Source organism: Apium graveolens, chromosome 2, assembly GCF_009905375.1.
Source record: "Apium graveolens cultivar Ventura chromosome 2, ASM990537v1, whole genome shotgun sequence".
NCBI classification, from domain to species: domain Eukaryota; kingdom Viridiplantae; phylum Streptophyta; class Magnoliopsida; order Apiales; family Apiaceae; genus Apium; species Apium graveolens.
Window position 1 is genome coordinate 218,157,577 of NC_133648.1, and position 20,406 is coordinate 218,177,982.

Consider the following 20,406-nt stretch of genomic DNA (forward strand, 5'->3'; position numbering starts at 1 on the left):
ACTTAATAACTCGAGTATTAAAGAGCTCACTCTTGATCAATTATGCATAAACAAATACTTTTTTTTCTTTTTTTCTTTTTTCTTTTTTTTAATAATTTCTGAATGAGTGTGTTTCGCTCCATCTCATTGAACCCTAGGCTACTCATAAAAATATGAGCCGGCTACTAGCCATTTGACGCCTAGCCTTACAACAACTAGCAATGAAATCCAAGTTTTTCTCTAGATAAAAAAAATCAGTGTTTTTACGTCATTACAAGAATATCATAAATTCTAAATATAATCAAGTGATTAAATCTCAACAACAAACAAGTATGATCATGATCTAGATCAAAAGCAACCCTATAAGACTTTATGAAAATATTTGTTTCTGGCATGCAAATCAATTCATTAGGACTTAAACATCCCTCTATTCATCATCACCACACTCAAATCAACATCAACTTATCAAATATCATAGTTCATCTTAAGGGATCATGCTAAATATGCATGCAAATGCAACCATATAAAATCACATAAAAACAAACAAATATGTCCTAAATGAACAATCATGCAAAAATATGAATGAACTATAACTAAACATGCAAAATGAATCTATATGAATCTATACATTATCACCCCCAAACTTAAAATTTTCAATGTCCTCATTGAAGGTAATAATAAGGATTTCAGGCATACCTAATTAGCGGGAGAGTCACCCTCGTCGGGTGGATGATCAGGTGGCCAATCAACCTCGCCACCAGTGTCTCGAATAATAGTACCGAAAGCGTGTGTCAAATCTTCAGCAAAATATCGGTGGATGACATGCATGGCCTATATACGCCTAGTCAATCTTCTATACTGTGCATCACCAATACCAGTCCTATCAACTACCTGTTGCACAAGAGAAGAACCCTCTGTAGGCACGGGAATATCCGTCCATCCACTCTCTACATCATCCAAAATATATCTCAACCCCTTTATCATGGGGTGCACCTAAGAATGAATAACTCAAGTGATCTGGCACTCGGTTGAGCTCAAGTGTGGGAGCTTCTTGAATAAATGGTTCAAAACGCTCCTGAAAAATATTCAGCTTTGCTAACCCAAGAGAATCGAATGGCATATCCAACTTACTCATCCACGGAGGTGCATTGAAATCCTGCAATTGCTCTGCTCCTTCTTTATCTTCAATAACTGATTCCCCTATTAAGGATCTCTCTAAGGTATCTGACTTTGGCAATTGCTCAGGCTCTGAATTTACTACAGAGTCGACCCACTCTACTTTAAAGCACTCTTCTTTAGCTATGGGTAACTTTATTTCCTTGAGCATATTAAAAATGACCTTTTGATCGTAAACCTTCTTCGAAAGCTCTCCTTTTTGCACATCGATCATAGTTCAGCCTGTAGCCAAGAATGGTCTTCCCAAGATAATGGGAATCTTCTTATCTTCCTCGAAATCAAGAATTATAAAGTCAGCAGGGAAGATGAGTTTATCCACCTTGACCAAGACATCCTCCACTATACCTCGTGGATAAGCGATGGAACGGTCAGCTAGTTGCAATGACATGTATGTTGGTTTCGGATCAGGAAGACCAAGCTTCTTGAAGATAGATATGGGCATCAGATTGATGCTAGATCCTAAATCACATAAACACTTGTCGAACGACAAGTTTCTGATGGTGTAAGGAATAGTGAAGCTTTCAGGATCTTTAAGCTTCGGAGGCAACTTCTGTTGCAGCACAGCAATACATTCCTCCGTTAGAGCAACAGTCTCTAAGTCATCGAGCTTCACTTTCCGAGAGAGAATACCTTTTATAAACCTCACATAGCTAGGCATCTGTTCAAGAGTTTCAGCGAAAGGTATGTTGATATGAAGTTTCTTGAACACCTCCAGAAACTTAGCAAATTGCTTATCCATCTTTTTCTTCTGCAACCTCTTAGGAAAAGGAGGTGGAGGATATATTTATTTCTCCCCTGTATTACCCTCAGGAGGAGTGTGTTCCATATTAGTCTTCCTTGGTTCCACCTCTGCTTTCTTCTGCACTTCTTCTTCAGCCACAACTGCATTTTCTGAAACTTGAGATTTTTTAGGCTCTTCGTCTTGCTGAAATTGGGGGCTTGCAACCTTTCCAGACCTCAAGGTGATGGCATTCACCTGCTCTTCAACTTCCCTCTTGCCTGGATTTGTTCTTGTATCACTAGGAAGCGTTCCTGGAGGTCGATTCAATAAGGAATTAGCAATTTGCTCTATTTAGTTCTCCAGAGTCTAGATAGAAATAGCCTGGCTTTGGCATATAAGAGCCTGGTTTTTGCATATAAGCCTCAACTCCTCCAATTCAGATTTTTCATTCGAAGATAGACCTGCATCATGAGTTTGTTGTTGAAGTTGGAGTTGTTGTCTTGGTGCAAATTGTTGCTGAAAACCAGGAGGGTTGAATTATTTTGCTCCAAACTGATGGAACGGCTGTTGTATCGCATTCTGATTGTTGCTCCAGCTGAAGTTAGGATGATTCCAGTTGTCAGGATGATAAGTGTCTGGAACTGGTTGCTGCGATCTCTGAAAGTTGCTCACAAACTGAGCTGAGTCACTAGATATAGCGCATTGCTCTGTCACATGCGGAACTGCACACAGCTCACAAACACTAATTATCTGCTTAACACCATAGTTAGCCAGAGAATCGATCTTCATAGACAATGCCTTTAGTTGAGCAGTGATAGTCGTAGCTGTATCCACTTCAAGAACTCCTGCTACCTTGCCCTGTGGACATCTCTGGGTTGGATACTGATATTCATTAGCAGCCATCAGTTCAATTAGATCATAAGCTTTCTCATTGCTCTTTGCACATAATACTCCGCCTGATGCTGCATCGAGCATGGGTCTGGACTATGCTCCCAACCCAATATAAAAATAATTGATGATCATCCAATCAGGTATTCCATGATGAGGACACTTCCTAAGCATCTCCTTGTAGCGCTCCCAAGCTTCACATAGAAATTTTCCCGTTTGCTGCATAAATTGAGTAATAGCATTCCTGAGTGCAGCTGTCTTTGCCATAGGGAATAATTTAGTAAGAAACTTCTGAGCAAGATCTTCCCAAGTAGTAATCGAACCAGCTGGTAGAAAGTGTAACCAGCTCTTAGCCTTGTCCCTCAAAGAGAATGGGAACAGTCTCAACTTCACAGCATCTTCAGAAACACCGTTGAACTTGAAGGTGTCGCAGATCTTAATGAAATCCATAATGTTCATATTGGGATCTTCAGTTGGAGAACCCCAAACTGGATTGAATTTTGCACCCATTAAATTATGTCAGGCTTGATCTCAAAGGTATTAGCTGTGATAGCTGGCCGGACAATGCTAGATTGAATGTCATTGATCTTGGGTTGAGAAAAATCCATCAAGGCTTTCCTACGTGCTGCTGGATCTCCTATTGTAATTAGTACCTGAAACACAAATAAATAAACCGTGAAAGTAAAATAATCTAAGTCAGTGAACTTTAACGACCACTGATGACAAGTACATAAACTAAAAATTAACACCGAGTCCCCGCAACGGTGCCAAAAACTTGTTAGGGCGAAAACACGCGCTAAAATTCACGCAAGTATACGCGTTCGCAAGTAGTATAAGATATAAATCAGATTCGTTCCCACAGAGACTGGTTTAGGTCAAGTTCAATTTATGAACCTATGCAACAATGTATGGTTATCGCTCAATGCTAAGACAAATAACAAATTGGGTTTTTATTAAACAAAGAGATTATACTAAATAACATTAACTAAGAGAATTGAGGTTGAAGTACTATATATGACAAACATAGGATTCTAACTTCATTAAATACTTCATTCAATAGCCTTATTGTTCTTAACCGTAGCATGTAATGGTGATGACACTAATCAGATAACACGAAACTAGTAAACGCCAACTTTCATTGTATGAATACCCTACTACAAGCATCCACAAAAGAGATAGAAGTTGAATAGACACCAATTATGCCTAGTCCTTATATGTCTATAAGAATTGGAAACATAAGGGTTTAATGCGCAAGTTATCTATCGTGATTACATAGGGAAAGTAAGATGGTTAAATTACCTACGAATCATGCATAACAAATACATGAACCTATGCTAGCATGGCAAGTTCTAAACCTCTATATTCACTTTCGCTTCAATAGAGATTAACACGCTATCTTATATGTTAGCTACGCACATAAGACGAATAAGCACAACCAATACTAGAATATCAATCAATCACCACACACCAAGATATCGAAACAAATTAATTAATAATATCCATAAGTAAATTCGCTAGAATCCCATGATAACGATTAGCCCATAATTGAACTCATCGTCATCATGGGTTCCAATGAAAGCATGGTATAAAACAAGGTCTTAATAAACTGAATAATAATCAAAGTACGAATAAAAAAGGTTTATATTCAACAAGAATAAAAACGAACATCCAAAGTTACAACTATTTTCAAAGAATCACAAGTAGAAAACAAGATCTTCTTTTTCGAAGTTGTTTTGTGCTTCTAGGTCTTCTCCTTGATCTCCCAATCTTCCCGGATGATGAAAACCCTTTTTTTAAGTATATATAAGCCCCTAGTGGACCTGTACCCTTAAAATTATCGAATTCCACTTAATAAAGGTTTTTCAGCGAAATCAACGAAATCAGCCGCGCATCAGCATGCGGTCGTGTGCGGGTCTGACATGGCCGCGTGTCGGCATGCGGTCGCGTGCACTTCTGATGCGGCCGCGTGGACGGCTTCTAGAAAATTCTGATAAATCTTATTTTGGCCATAACTTGAGTTCTACTCGTTAGAATTAGGCGATTTAACTGTCGACGCGAAGCTAACGAGATTCTCTACAACTTGACAATGGCCTTGGCTTCCAAATCTGATCACTTTTAATCATATTTCCTTTAAAAGCTCCTTTCTTCATTTAACTGATATCTGAAATGCAATAACACAAAAACACATCAAAATACCAACAACTTGAGTCCAAAACACCAATTTAAGCTTGTAATAAAGCATTCCAAGTGGATATAAAATCACTTATCAAGGGCAATGAGGCTGTTGAGAGGGCATTAAAATTGGTGCATACAACAGCTTCTATGCTAAGGGCCAAGGAGGCAATCAACTTTCTTCCACCTATAACTGATGATGACTTTAAGTTAGATTCCAGTGGTACATTTGGAGATGCTTCAAATGAGGAAGATAATGGCATGGGCATAGGGGGAGATGCAGGTCCTAGCTCAAGCACAAACACTCCAGACTAGATGTTTAGCAAAGACTGCAATGACCATCATTATAAATTAACTCTTTTCAAGGTTATCCATCAAACTCAAATAGCTCTTCAAGCCACCACAGATGCCAATACCAAACATCTTCTCCAAGCCCATCTTGAATCTCTACAACTGCACAAGATTCAATCTCTCAAATAGAGTCAAGATTTGGATGAACTCAAGAATACCATTGGGCAAGTCAAGAAAGATATCAGTGAAATAATGGAGTATAAATTTCCAGAGTCCACTATAAAAGACATTCAACAAAAACTCGGGAAGGATTCTAATTTGAGTAGCAAAATTGACTCTATGAACACTAGGCTAACAATATTGGAAAATTCAATCACCAAGATTCATGTCAACCAAGTTCATCAAACATTCTTTCTTCAGAAACTGGTGGCTGCTCAAACTCCAACCTCTTCTATACTTGATGATAACAAAAAGGGAGAGACAAATGCTATTGTCCAATCTAGTGAGGGGGAGAAGGATGTGCACATATAAGTCATTAAAGTAATATTTCCAGCCATTACTTTCATAAAACCACCAGTTCTAGATAGCATTGACTTAATCAATATTACAGCAGCTGAGCTCAGGCTAGATGAATAAATGAAGAAAATTGATGAGAAGATTGAAAAGGTTTTTGGTCCAATTTCAAAGCAAGATAAATCTGTGAAACACTTCACACAATTGAGACAAATCTCTATCAGTGAAATGAGCTTGAGGAACATGGAGAGGTCAAACCTCTACTAGAAGATAGTCAAAGGCCAATGTGATCTTGAAGCCCAAGAATCATTCATCAAAAAATTCTTTCAAGAATCCTTTGGACCTAGTCTATGCAACTCCTCAGCCTGATGAAAAGAAGCTGCTTGGAAACTCCAATACAAACATCAAAGATCCCAAAGACTCGGTTTTAAAGAAAAGGGTAGAAAAAGTCTACAGGCATGGAAAAGAAATTTGTTTGATGGCTGGACATCCATAATTTGCAGAAGCCAAGAGAGAAGAAAAGCTGAGACTTAAGAATCAGAAAAAGCAGGTTGCCTTAGAAGCTAAGAAAAAGGCAGAAAAGGTTGCTACCAAATCAGAAGCTGAGAAGCCTGCTACCATCACTGAAACTGAGAAATTAGAGGAACCTTAGCAAAAAATTGGAAAAATAATGAGAAAGGAAACAACCAAAAGGAAGCTGGATTTTGGAGAAGAAGAAGAAGTGAAAGAAGATGAACCTGAGCCTACCTAGTCTACTACTACAAATCAATCAACTTTGCCCACAATTAAGCAAGCTGAATTCAAGGTCAATCCTAAAGTGAAATTTCATGGTGAACCAATTATTTCAAAGGATGAACCAATAGACTAGGAAATCCTACCTATCCCTGATCTTAATCTCCCAATTCCAACCTCCTCTAAAAGAAGAAAGAGCATGCCAAGCAAGCCAGTCAAATCTATTCCATCCAAATCCAAAAATCTACCCAAACCCAAACCTTATGTCAATAAAGGAGATCAACTATTCATTTGTGACATTAAGGAGTTCTCAGACATCAATCTTTACTTGGATGAGCTACATGAAGTTAGGGCTATTGATGCTTATAAAAGACTTCCAGAAAGATTGGTGTTCAAGTACAAGGGTGGCAGGGAAATCACTTGGCCTCTTCATAGAATTCTCAATGAAGGCTTCTTTGTTTTAGTGAAGATTTTCTCCTCAATCGAGAAAAACTTTTGTTTTAACATTGCTGCCAAGAAGCAGATACTCAACCAGAATGAAAGAATAAGACAAAGCTGGAGAGACCCAAATGCACTCCAAAGAGTCTTAACTATTCCTTACACTGAGGATAGAGTGCTTTGAGGCCATATTGTCTAATGGAGTTCAAGGATGAAAAGAACATAGGAAGATTCTTCAGATTAGATGATCAGCTAAAGATATCAAGCAATGAAACTCTTAAGGAAATGAAGGAGATGCTGGATCAATCAAATAAAGATGAATCTGAGTTCTATAGACAACTTCAACACCGGATTGAAGAGAATAATGAAAGACTAGAAAAGAAAACTAGACATTCAAGAACTAAAGATTAATCTTCTCATACTAGAGGAGCATCTTGAAAAATGGCTTGTGAGATTTCTATGAACTTTCATTTGTACAATTTTCAATAAACAGCAACACTTATCAGTTTTATCTACTGTTGAATAATTTCTATGTAAAATAGTATTTTGTTATCATCAAATCCGTCTAAATTTATGCCTACAATTCTAGTAGACATAAATTGGGGGAGATTGTTAGGAATATGTTGTAGACCTGATGATATGCTATAAAAACAACTTAGTAGATTTAATCAAGTGATTTTTGTAGCTCTTAACGAATAATTTTATTAGCCATTCATTGAGAGAGTAGCTTATATTAACATAAGTTTTGGTAGCACATTTCTGCATATTGTAATGCCTTAGAGAACTAGAAGTTTTAGGATATTGTAAGTCATGTTGACTACCAGACTGATATACAAGATAGGTTGTCTAATTGTAAATATTAGCTGCTTTGTAATCTTGCATAAGTGAAATAGAATTAACTACTATGAAGATACTCTCAACGGATATTCCATAAGGTTTCGACGGATGATCAACCAGAGTTTCAACAGATGATCAACCAGACTCTCAACGGATGATCCAGTAAAGTCTCAACGGATGATCCACGGAGTTTCAATGGATGATCAAATTCAAAAAGCATTTGATAGTGACTTGACAGTCATATGGGTTGATTGTATGCAAATGGAATGTGGCAGCCTATTAACAGGTTTTAGAGAACAAAGAAGCATTTCCATCTCCATGCTAACTTAAAGCTATTCAAAGATGCTGGATGGAGAAATAGAGGAGCATGAAATTAGACCAAGATACTTATGTCTTATTAGTTTTTCTTTCCATCATGTAACTTGGTGATATAAAAATCAAGAGTAGCAAGTTGAAAATTAAGTAAGCAAGAACTGAGAAATAGAAAAAGTTGTAGTTGTTAAGAATTTCTCTGTTCTAAATATTTACATACTTGTAAGCAGCTCTGTGCAATTTGCGTCACATAGTTCTCATCAATATATATCTCTGGTGGGTAAGTTCAATCCACCATAAAGTTTTTTAATACTTGTGTTTAACTACTTTGTGTTTGAATACTTTTTTATTTTCATTATGCACTTTTGCATATTCAACACTGATATATTTATATTTGTGAGAAGTTCTTAAAATTAAAAAGAAACCAAGAATTACATTCAACCCCCCTTCTGTAATTCTACTTGTTAGATTGTTTGGGATTAACAGTATGTAATTAGGCCCAAAACTACTCAACCGTTTGTTGTGTTATATATAGTGTATATAGTTATTTTCAGAATTATGAATGAGAATATGAATTTAATTTTCTTTTGAGTTTATATTTTTGTATTTTTACTTTACCAATTCCTAGAAAATTAATCAAAATCATAACAATTGGTATCAGAGCCTATATTTCTCGGATACCCAACTTTCATGGAGAACACTAATTTTTTTAATGTTGATCTTTCAAGCCCATATAAGTATTTTCAGTATCATCACCCAAATAAATACACAATATTTTCATATCTTTTTCACCTTATTCAACCATCACCATTACATCAATTTTATACCACTACTTACACAACAAACATTTCCCCAACCCCGATATTGATTACTGATGTTTATTATTTACACAACTTGGATGATAAGTTCATTCAATTATGATGCAAAAATGGGCCAAATATGCATGCTAATTGAGAAGAGCAAAACATTGACAAATCGCTGTGATATTTTCTAGAAAGACGAGTTTGAGATAAGTGATGAAAATTCTGAAGGAAATATTTATTGTCAGAAATTTGTGGAAGTTGAAGTAAGTGAGCAGGAGTCTGAAAAACTAAATCAAATGATTGTACTGCTTGAGATTATGGGGAAGCACCTTGTTCCTATGTCATGGACATTTAAGTAGAATACTAATAAAGAGAATTTGAAGTCAAGGCGATGTCCTCAAATCCGGTAAAGCAAATTTCTAATACTTGCAATCTTTTTTAGTTGTGGATGATCTTAATAATTCGAGCAGAGTTGATAAAACAATATGATAACGGTAATAATTCAAACAACTTACAATTGTGACAACCTGCAAAATATGACCCTAAGATGTTTGATGATAGTTCCGAAAGAGTAAAAATTGTTAAAACTTCGATATTATCTTCTTTTAGCTTGCCTATTGTGTACTGTGATAAAGCTGTGAAAATAGATTATACACAACTTTTCAAGTATGATAGGATTATGGTATATAAGTACCATGAAAATGAATATGATAAGATTAATAGGAAATTGTATAATGCTTTAAAGAATAAAGTAAATGTCACTCAAGTAATTGAAGAATGGTATGTTAAAGAAAGAGTTGATCGTATAATACTTTTGTTTGGTTGATGTATAAATCTGAAATTCATGAGGATCGATAGTGGGGTGGTAAAGTGCATAGAAGAGATCTCGTAGTTTGGAATTTTTTGATGAATTTGAATGAGAAGGTTCACAATGTTGAATATGGTTTTGCTACTTATCGTGAGAAAAGAATTAAAAGGTGATTTATACATTTCTTACCAAAGAATATAATCGTGATGTTCTTATTAAAAATATGTTATATCTGCAAGAAATTAATTATGGCCAGGAGAATATTTGATGTTGCAATGTGGTATCCATATGCGAATAGAGACGATGAGATGATATGTCATGAACTTCGCGAGAATGAGCGCAATAACGTTCTGGAAAGAAGTAATATGTCTAAATATGATCTTAAGTTGCTTAATGAAAGTGTTCAACTGGATGTTGTAATGAAATGCTCTTGTTCTTGTTATAAAGTGCTCTATTTTATTATATATGTACATATTATTTGCTTCTTAAGGAATTGGATGTCTTCAGGAGTTTATTTGATGATGGAAATGATTCTCTATGTTTGGAGGGTGATGGTGAATTAATGTGTTATCTGTTGGATTTTTAACGCAGCGGGGTCATGGCAAAACACTTTTTCGCATACAAAATCCAAATAAAAGCATATAAATCGTGAATAAAAATTCGAGGGATCGAATCTAACCTTAAAAAATAATTCAGAGACAACGATCAGAGATCCTTAGCAGTTGCTCCTCAAGTGTGAAGCACTCCACCGGTATCCACCAAGAAAACGATGTTAAGGAGGAGGAAGGAGGTGGAGAGAATTGGGTTTTCCAAATTTTTGGGTTTTTCGGGTTCTTGGGTTAGAATAAAATAGGGTCTATAATAGTGTATTTATAGGCAAAATTTTCAGCTGAAATTTTCCCATAAATATTATTATTATTATCCCATTTATTATTCTCATTAATAATTAAAACACCTTTTAATCATTAATCCTTTTTCTAAACACTTTAGAAATAATTCTCTCTCTTGATTTAATTTCTAAAAATTAAATCCTTTAATTAATAATATTAAGAACTTTTCTTAATTAATTTATAATCAATTAAATCTCATTTAATCAATTATTAAATTTTCCAATTAATTATTTATTTCACAAATAAATAATTATTAGCCATTATTAATTAATTCCTCCACCATTAAATCATTCTCTTTTTATGGTGTGACCCTGTAGGTTCAATATTAAGCCGGTAGTAGAAATAAATAATAATAAAACTATTTTATCATTATTTATATAAATTATCTAATTTATTAAATATGATTAATTAATTAATCATATTTATTCTACATCGTGAGGGATACTTCTCAGCATATCGCGACTATCCGGATAATATGAATTCACTGCTTAGAATACCAAGAACCTATTCAGTGAATAGTTACCGTACAATAAACTCCTTCTACCCTACAATGTCCCGATTAAATACAAGGCATGGATCTCGTGTCAAGCCTATCTAATTCAATCACTTGCTTACCATTTACTATGTGTAGTTCTATGCAAATTAGAAACTCCTTTCTAATTTCATTCACTCTGGCCAGAGATTCCTGAACTAGCATAAGTGGATCAGCCTTGAACATTCGCTTCCTTCACTGGAAGGGGTAGATCCTTTATTGATCATACACTATCTTCGTGTACAAATTCCTATACCCAGAAGAGCCCTAATAATTGTCCCTGGAGACTAAGCACTAAACCAAAGCATAGTTCAGTGTACACAAGATGACTATGATGACCTCAAGTCTAAGGATACTTGTACAACTATCACTATGTGAACAACTGCTGACACGTGAGTGAACTCCATCAGTTGTTCAGCTGTGCGAGTCATGTTCAGTGAACTTATTCTATAATAAGCACCTACATACTAGCTATAGTGTCACCACACAAATGTCTATGAGAATAGACATCCTTCATAATGAAGCAAGCATAGTATGTACCGATCTTTGCGGATTATTAATTACCAGTTAGTAATCCTATGACCAGGAACTATTTAAGTTTAGAGTTATCATCTTTTTAGGTCTCACTATTATGATCTCATCATAATCCATAAAAAGCTTTACTCTAAACTATGGTATATCTTATTTAAACACTTAAATAGATAAAGCCCGTAATAAAAACAAAACAAGTCTTTTATTAATATCAATGAAATCAAAACAGATTACATAAAGAGTTATTCCTAAATCCTAATTCATGATTGGACTTAGGACATATTCCTTTCATTATCAGCTTTACGAAGATGAGTATGGTAAAGATTATCAGAAAGGAGATATAAGGACATGTATAAAGTGCAATATGCTGGAACTAAGAGGCGTGGTAACTCTGAGATTGCTGAACTGAAATTGTATCTAGCTTTTATCTGGATGGTGCATGGAGAGATTGTTGAACATAAAATGTATTAAGGTTTTATATCGATTGGCGCTAGGAGGACACTTCTTTCTTCTTAAAAACCATCATTTCCATATTAATGGTAACTTTTGGAGCTTAGGTATTAATTGCTTCCTAAAATTATCCAACATCTGAGCATTCAAAGATTTTCGGTCACAATCTATCTCGAGTGTGATTATTTAAATAAACAAGGTTATAATTAAAGAACATGCAAGCCATAAACAATCGAAACCAAACTGAAGAGCAATTGTATAACTTTTTTAGTCATTAACGTTACTTTAATATTTTTATTATTTTAACATTTTAGTCATTGACATTACATTCGTATTGAATTATACCCCGTTTAGTTAAACATGACTTCTTTCCGTTAACACAACCGGAAAATGATAAGCGGCTGCTGAAATTTGGGCAGCCCAGAAACGGCATAGTTCTGATCACCGATAACTCTCCAGCCAAGCCGAATTTATGGTCAAATGGGCTCTATTTTATGTGATTTTCAATCCAAATCACTTTATCAAACTAGACAACTCATATCTAGTAACAATAATTACAACCAAACTGCTTCTCAAAAAAATTCGGCGACTTCAAAATCCGGCAAATATCAAGATTGATTCAAAACTCAAAAAAATCTAATATATATGAACCAATACACTCCTAGAAGACCATTATACTAACAAACTATCACTCACTTAACCAGAAAAATGAAGAACATAAGTTACATCTACTTTTCCGGCGAATACAAAATGATAACTGGAAATTCACGAAATAAATACAGGCAAACTTAAAATCAAATGATCTATGGATTCATAACTTCAAAACCAATGAACAATTAACCAAAATGAATATCAAAATTGAAAATTTACCCAATAATCTTTGTTGATGAAACTAGGTAGAGGGTTTGAAAATAACCGGTCTGATTACTTAAACTCCATATTAAGTCTATAAATTCACCTTCAAAATCGAGTTTGATCTTTAAGAGTGTTTTTTAAATACATGTTTGTATGTCATGTGCAGTTTTGAGTTATCTCAACAGTTTGTCCACGTAGTAGCCCAGTTTAATATTTTTGTAGATAACATTAATGGAATGGTTTAATATAAAAAGAAATACAATCTTAGTGCCAAAAAAATAAAACACTTTGTTCGGTACTAGATTTCTAAAGAATTGAATAGTAGCGTTATAAGAAAATTGATTTTCCCTGTGTACACCATGTAATTAAATAAGATTTATTTTTTTAATTTGTCTTCTTTAATTTTAAATGGGTTAGATCCTTTTTAACTACATAATTTTATACTCCCTCCGCCCCATTATAATGTATACGTTTGATTTGGACATAAGAAAAAATGGAATGTTGTGAGAAAAAATGAGAAAAGTGAGTAAAATGGCGGGACCGATCAATATTTAATGTATAAAGTTGGTGTAATGGAAGTAAGTGAGTGTATTTAATTTTTTATTATAAAACTTTTACTCCCCCTATTTTTAAATATATGACGTTTGACTTTTTGCACACATGTTTATGAGGTTTGACCACATAGTTAAATTTATTCTTTTTCCATTTTTTTCTGAATAAAAGTTTTGATCAAGTATTTTTATTAAAAAAGAATTTTTTAAATATAATAATTCTAGCTATGTAGTCAAACCTCCTATATATGTGCGCCAAAAAGTCAAACGGAGATGAAGTATTATTTTTGATAAATTTTGAAATATATAAAATTGAATGAAAAATTCAAAAAGGAAAGTGTATAGAATGAATGGGATATAGGAGTGGTATCTACTTATTATACATTCTCACGGGGTTCATACTTGTACGAGTACTAACTGATAGTACATGTAGCTCCTGCAAGGTCTAGGCCCGGACTCCTAACTCAGTCGAGTCCCGCACATTACTAGTCCTGACTAGCCCAGTCCCGCAAGCCCAATCTTGGGAGAACCCAGCACGTGAGGTACTTGCCTAAGCACATTATAGGGACAACTGTCACCCATCAATCATAGGAATAATTAGAGCACGTGTTAAAGGATCCTCAGAACATTCCTCAGCTAATCTCGCGATGACACGTGTAAAGTATCCACCCTAGCCAGGTGTCCTCCGCTCCTAGAACCAATGGCTACGATTCAAAGGTATCAACCCTAAAACCCTATCCTTGGCCTATAAATAGCCCAAGAAGGTAAGGTTTTGATGTTAATCACTCTCCCACACTCATATACACACACAGCCACCTTTTATTCATATATATCTTCATCTTCCCCAAAAGCGAGTTCTTATTCTAACACCGGAGGCGCCGCGGGACCCGAACCCCCCTTGCGGTGTTATTTTGTAGGAACCCCACCACAACTATACCTCCACAGCGGCGAAAGATCCAGGCACGGTGTCGAAGGAGCAGCCCCACCACCAGGAGTTATCATTTGGCGCTAGAAGGAGGGGTCTCCATCCTTGGGTCTCGGTGCCCCTGGATTCACCTTCATCAACAAGCTCTTGAAAGAGTCCATTTATTAAACTTGTAAGAACCCAAGCAACCAAACTCTTCCATAAACATGAATGTTGTCTATTTGAGCCACGTTTTTGTGTTCTCGTTATTTTAGGCCACGTTTGTGTGAGCCCTGTTTTGTTGATTTAAGCCATGTTCGGGTGTGCTATTGTTAGTTTTGATCATTTTAGAACCCCATTTTTTCTCTACTTTGAATATTTCCTTTGTGTTCTAAAACCCCACTACGCTTATTCTACCACATTGTTGAGTAGTCCCAGAAGATTGTTTAAACTAGTCCCAGAAAGTCATTTATTACTACTTGTTATTTTTTGGGATAGTTTTTGTAATTTTCGTGAAGCAGCCTTAGATCCATATTGTTAGTTGGAAATCTTTGTTAGTTGTTATTGGTATTTTTGAGATAATAGCAAGACTAGGAAAGCACACTTCTGGGAGACTATCTGCTAGTACTCAGGTCCAGGAGTCGGACCACTCCCAGGCCCTTGATCCCGGAGCCGACAAAGAAGTGTTCCAGGAGCAACCATTGCAACACACTCCTGTTGTGGAGAGAATTGTAAACACCCGGGATGCCAGAAGTCTTATTGAGCTGAACCAATACAAATACACTAATGTCCCGGTGGCCGAAGAGCACATGGCCAACCTTACAAGTGATGAACTGGCAGAAGCAATACGGCTCTACAGGCAGGAGCAAACCTGGCTCCAGGAAGAAGCCGAACTTGAGGAAGAACCGGAGGAAGAACCGGAGGAGTCCGGGGACTCCCAGCAATCTAAGAGATCTGTCTTTGACCGAATTGGAGCTAAGGGAAAGAAAAGCAAAAAGGATCAGGGTAATAAGAAAGAAGCAGAAGCTACTAAGCAGAAAAGGTTGGAAGAGTTGCGGGAGCAAATCAGAAAAGAGGAAGAAGCAAAGCTTGAGCTGAAGATCTAAAAAAGAATGTAGTTAGAAGAAGAAAAGCTACTAGCCAAGTCCAGGACCAAAAGAGCCCGGAGAGATCCCACTCCGGAGCTGATTTCTGATGATGAAGAAGAGGAGAAGCAGAAAGACCTAAAAGATATGATCTATGAATTGCAAAGGAAGATGGACAGAGACTCGGGAGTAGAAATTGGGGAAACACTAACTCCTTTCAGCCACTCCTTGGAGGCTATTCCCCGACAGCGGGACCTGAAGCACTATAATTTCGATTCTCTTGATGGTTTGGGAGACCCAGAAGAACACTTGAACTACTTTGAGCAGATCAGGAAAATATATTACTACAATGACTTGACAAAATCAAGGTTCTTCGCATCAACTCTTAAGGGAGGGGCCCAAAGATGGTTCGGCAGGATCTCCTTATGCAGCATCCATAGCTGGAAGGAGTTCCGCGCATCATTTCTCCAAAGATTTCGAGCAAACAAGACACATGAAATGCATATGTGTCACCTGGAAACCATTCGACAGCATGACAATGAGTCCCTCTCAGCCTATATATGCCGGTTCCAGGAAGCAATAAATAAGATCTCGAGCTTGGACGAACGCGAAGCTTTAAGCATCTTCAGGATAAACTTGGATCCGTAGCACAATGAGAGATACATAGCGGAACTGATCAATAAAGAGACACAAAGTATGGCAGCAGCTTACTCCATGGCTGCCAGATTCATAAAAGAAACTGATGTACTTCAGGCGATGAGGATGACCCGGAATGGGGGATCCAGGAGTAAGAACTCTGATGTCCGACCGAAAGGGGGTTACCATCAGGACAAATAGTTCAAGCAAAACCAGCAGAACCAAGAAAGACCATCTACCCCAGTTTTTCAGAGACTCGATCCTAAGCCGGAGTCCAAGATTGATCCAGGACCCGCGAAGAAGCCCCGGGAGCCGAAGCAGGAGCCGGACTGGACTCCTCTCAATATGACCCGGGAAGAAATATTGAAGGAGGTTAAAGATAAACCTTTCTATTATCCTCAGAAACCAATACAAACTCCTCCGAAGAGCAGGCCTTATAATAGGTAGTGCGATTATCATGAGACCCAAGGCCACAAGACAGAGAATTACCTATCACTCAAGTACTTCATTGAGGACCAGGTACTTGATCCGGGACAACAACAATAGAGGGAAGGCGCAGAAGAGAGGAAAGAACGTAGTTAATGTGGTCCTAGGAGGCTCCCATTCCCCACCATGGAGCCCGGAATTCGGAGAAGAAGTGTTCTCAATCCAATCACTCCCAGATCTGGTGATATCCTTCAGCAGTAAGGACTATGAAAGAGTCAACCCTCATCACAATGCGGCTTTAGTTGTCACCTTGAACATCTTTGATAATGAAGTAAGAAGAATGCTGATAAATAATGGTTCCTCAGTAAACATTCTCTTCAAGCACACAGTGGATCGAATGCAGTTAGGGAGCGTCCATTCGAATGATTACTGGGAGGATCCACTCTATGGGTTTGGACACAACTTAGTCCCAATCCAAGGGACTTTGTATCTACCTGTCATTTTTGGGACTGCTCCTAACCAAGTGACTCATGTCATCAAGTTCTATGTCATCAAAACTCCTTCATCATATAATGGAATCATCGGCAGGTCAGCTCTAACCATAATGCAAGCGATAACTTCAATCTCCCATCTCAAAATCAAGTTCCCAACCCCGGTAGGAGTCGGGGAGATAAAAGGAGATTATGGAGTTGCTAAAACATGCTACATCTAGGGGTTAGTCTTGGTAGAAACCTACCAGGACAACAAAAGGAAGGCCACAGTCCTTCACAAATAGCAAAGCATCAAGAAACACCGACCCCCGCCAAGGGAAGAAGCAACAAAAGAGGTATAACTCATTGAATCAAGTCCGGACCAAGAAGCAAACATACCAGATCCGCAAGGACCGACAAGCAACCAAGTCATGGTAGTCGAAAAGGCAAATCAGGTCCTAGACCAAGCTAGCCCTACCATGCAAGCAACCAAAGGACCAGAACAGGGAAACTTCAACCTGAAGAAGAACTCCAAAGCCAGAATTCATCAAATGGTATCAAACAAAGAACAAGCAAAAATCGAAGCTGTAGTTGAAACCGAAGAAGTCCAGGTTGATGAAAGCAGTCCTAACAAAAAGGTGAAAGTTGGGTTAGGACTCGAAGAGTCCTTCAAACAAAGACTAGTGTCCTTGCTTCAGGAATATAAAGATGTTTTTGCCTGGAGTCCAAGAGACATGCCCAGACTACATGAGTCTATAGCAATGCAAAGCTTGGATGTTAACCCAACAGAAAACCCGTCAAGCAGAAGCGAAAGAATTTCACCCCGAAGAGGCAAAAAGCCATTGATGAAGAAGTGGAGAAGTTACTTAAAGCAGGAATCATCAAAGAAATTAAATATCCAGAGTGGCTAGCTAATGTTGTCATGGTAAAGAAGTCCAACGACAAATGGAGAATGTGTGTGGACTACACTGATTTGAATGATGTGTACCCGAAGGACCCATACCCTCTCCCCAATATTGATCAATTGATAGATACCACCTCCAGACACAAAATGTTAAGTTTCATGGACGCCTTCTTCGGGTATAACCAGATCAAGATGAACCCGAGGGACAAACCTAAGACAGCATTCATAACTCACAGAGCAGTTCATGCTTATGTGATGTTGCCATTTGGACTGACAAGCGAAGGATCCACCTACCAAAGAGCCATGAACAAGATATTCAAGTCCCAAATTGGAAGGAACTTAGAATGTTATGTCGACGATATGATTTCCAAATCAATAACTATACCAGCACACGTGGAAGATCTGAAGGAGTTCTTTGACAACCTGAGGAAGAACCAACTTAAACTGAATCCAGAGAAATGTACCTTCGGAGTAGGAGCAGGAAAGTTCTTAGGATTCATGATCAGCAACCGATGAATAGAAGCTAATCCGGAGAAGATAAAAGCAATCCAAGAGATGAGGGCTCCCAGGACCCAAAAAGATGTGCAAAAGCTAGCAGGTTCCCTAGCAGCACTCAGGAGATTTGTCTCAAAGATAGCAGAGAGGTTCTTACCATTCTTCGATTTACTCAAGGGAGCAAGCAACAAGAAAGAGGTAAACTGGAGTCCGGAGTGCCAAAAGGCATTTGAGGATATCAAGTCCTACCTTTCTCAGCCACCAGTCCTAACTAAAGCTCAACTAGGAGAGCCTCTCTACTTATACTTATCCGCGGGAACACAAGCAGTAGGAGCTGCCCTATTTAGGGAAGAAAATGGAAAATAACAACCAGTTTACTATGTAAGCCAAGTGCTCAAGGATGTGAAGACCGGGTACCCAAGTTTAGAGAAATTTGCCTATGTTTTGGTCACAACATCGAGAAAGATCAGACACTACTTCCAAGGAAGAAAAATCAGGGTGGTCACAAATCAGCCACTTAGAAAGATAATTCACAAGCCAGGTGTCTCAGGAAGGCTAGTAAATTGGGTCGTGGAGTTAAGCCAGTTCAATTTAATCTTCATTCCCAGGACTGCCATTAAAGCTCAAGCACTCGCGGATTTCATAATCGAATGCAGCTTTCTGGAAGAAGAACCAGAGCCAATGAACATCTATCCAGAGACAAACCAAGATACAAATCTGGGAGCCTGGCCTTTGAAAGTAGATGGTTCTTCAACAAGCAAGAGGTCGGGAGCCGAACTTATACTAAAAAGTCCTGAGAGATTCAATATTCAAACAGCTATATCTTTCGGTTTCCCGGTAACAAAGAACCAGGCGGAATATGAGGCATTGATTGCAGGACTAAAACTCTCCAAGACCCTGAGAGTCCAGTATTTAAAACTCTACAACGACTCTCAGATAGTGGTCAAGCAAACAAATGGAGATTACATAGCAAAAGACCCTATTCTGGAAAAATATCAGGCACTGGTTCAAAGTTACCTAGCTTCAATCCCTAAGTATCAAGTCCCGCAGATATGTAGAGAAGAAAATGAGGAAGCAGATATTCTATCCAAGTTAGTCCGGAACTCATCAGACCTAGACTGCTCAGTTTACTTTGAAGAACTCCACAAACCATCTATTGATTCCGGAGAAGTCTTGGAGATCGAAAACAACCAGAATTGGATGACTCATTTCATCAACTACTTAGAGAAATATGAGATTCCAGAAGACAAAGGAAAGGCCCAAAGACTAAAAACCAAAGCAGCCAAGTTCTTCATCGAAGAAGGACTACTATACCGCAGGACCTTGACCTCTCCTATTCTACAACGCATCGGCCCAGAAGAAGCAAAGTACTATTTAATGGAAGTCCATGAAGGGATATGCGGAGATCACATGTCCGCAAACGCCCTAGCTCATAAGATCATAAGACAAGGCTACTATTAGCCAACCATTCATCAGGATGCAATAGAGTTCATGAAAAAATGCAAGGAATGCCAGCTCTTCAGCAACGTGTCCCGGATCAGCCCAGTCCTACCTTCCTCAGTTCTATCATCAATCCCCTTTGCTGTCTGGGGTATTGACATAATGGGACCCTTTCCCCGGGCCAAAAGAGACCTCAGGTACTTGTTAGTTTCAATTGATAATATGACCAAATAGGTTGAAACGAAAGCAATGAGGACCATAAACCAGCAGGATTGCATAAAGTTTATGGACAACATTTTGATGAGGTTCGGAATTCCACGAGTCCTAGTATTAGATAACGGACCACATTTTATCAGATCATAATTCGAGTCCTACCTTCAGGAGCGCGGGATCAAGCACAAAAAATCATCAGTAGCATATCCCCAAGGAAATGAGCAAGTAGAAGTCACCAACAGCATCCTACTCCGGGGTATTGAAAAGAGACTCAAAGAAAGCAAGAGCAAATGGCTAGAAGAACTGCCAAGCATACTATGGTCCTACAGGACAAGCCCTAGGACAAGCACCGGA

The 20,406-nt window shown here is 37.7% G+C and overlaps 1 protein-coding gene and 1 non-coding gene across 2 annotated transcripts; both read left to right on the top strand.

Annotated features, from left to right (window-relative positions):
- The first annotated feature begins 2,909 nt into the window (after window positions 1–2,909).
- On the top strand, window positions 2,910–3,016 carry LOC141710107 (small nucleolar RNA R71). Its single transcript, XR_012570645.1, has one exon. It is a non-coding gene; the product is annotated as a small nucleolar RNA R71 (small nucleolar RNA).
- A 14,906-nt stretch (window positions 3,017–17,922) lies between these two features.
- On the top strand, window positions 17,923–19,860 carry LOC141696896 (uncharacterized). Its single transcript, XM_074501038.1, has 2 exons — window positions 17,923–18,389; window positions 19,008–19,860. The coding sequence occupies exons 1-2, from the start codon at window positions 17,923–17,925 to the stop codon at window positions 19,858–19,860; spliced, it is 1,320 nt and encodes a 439-aa protein (XP_074357139.1).
- Window positions 19,861–20,406: the final 546 nt, after the last annotated feature.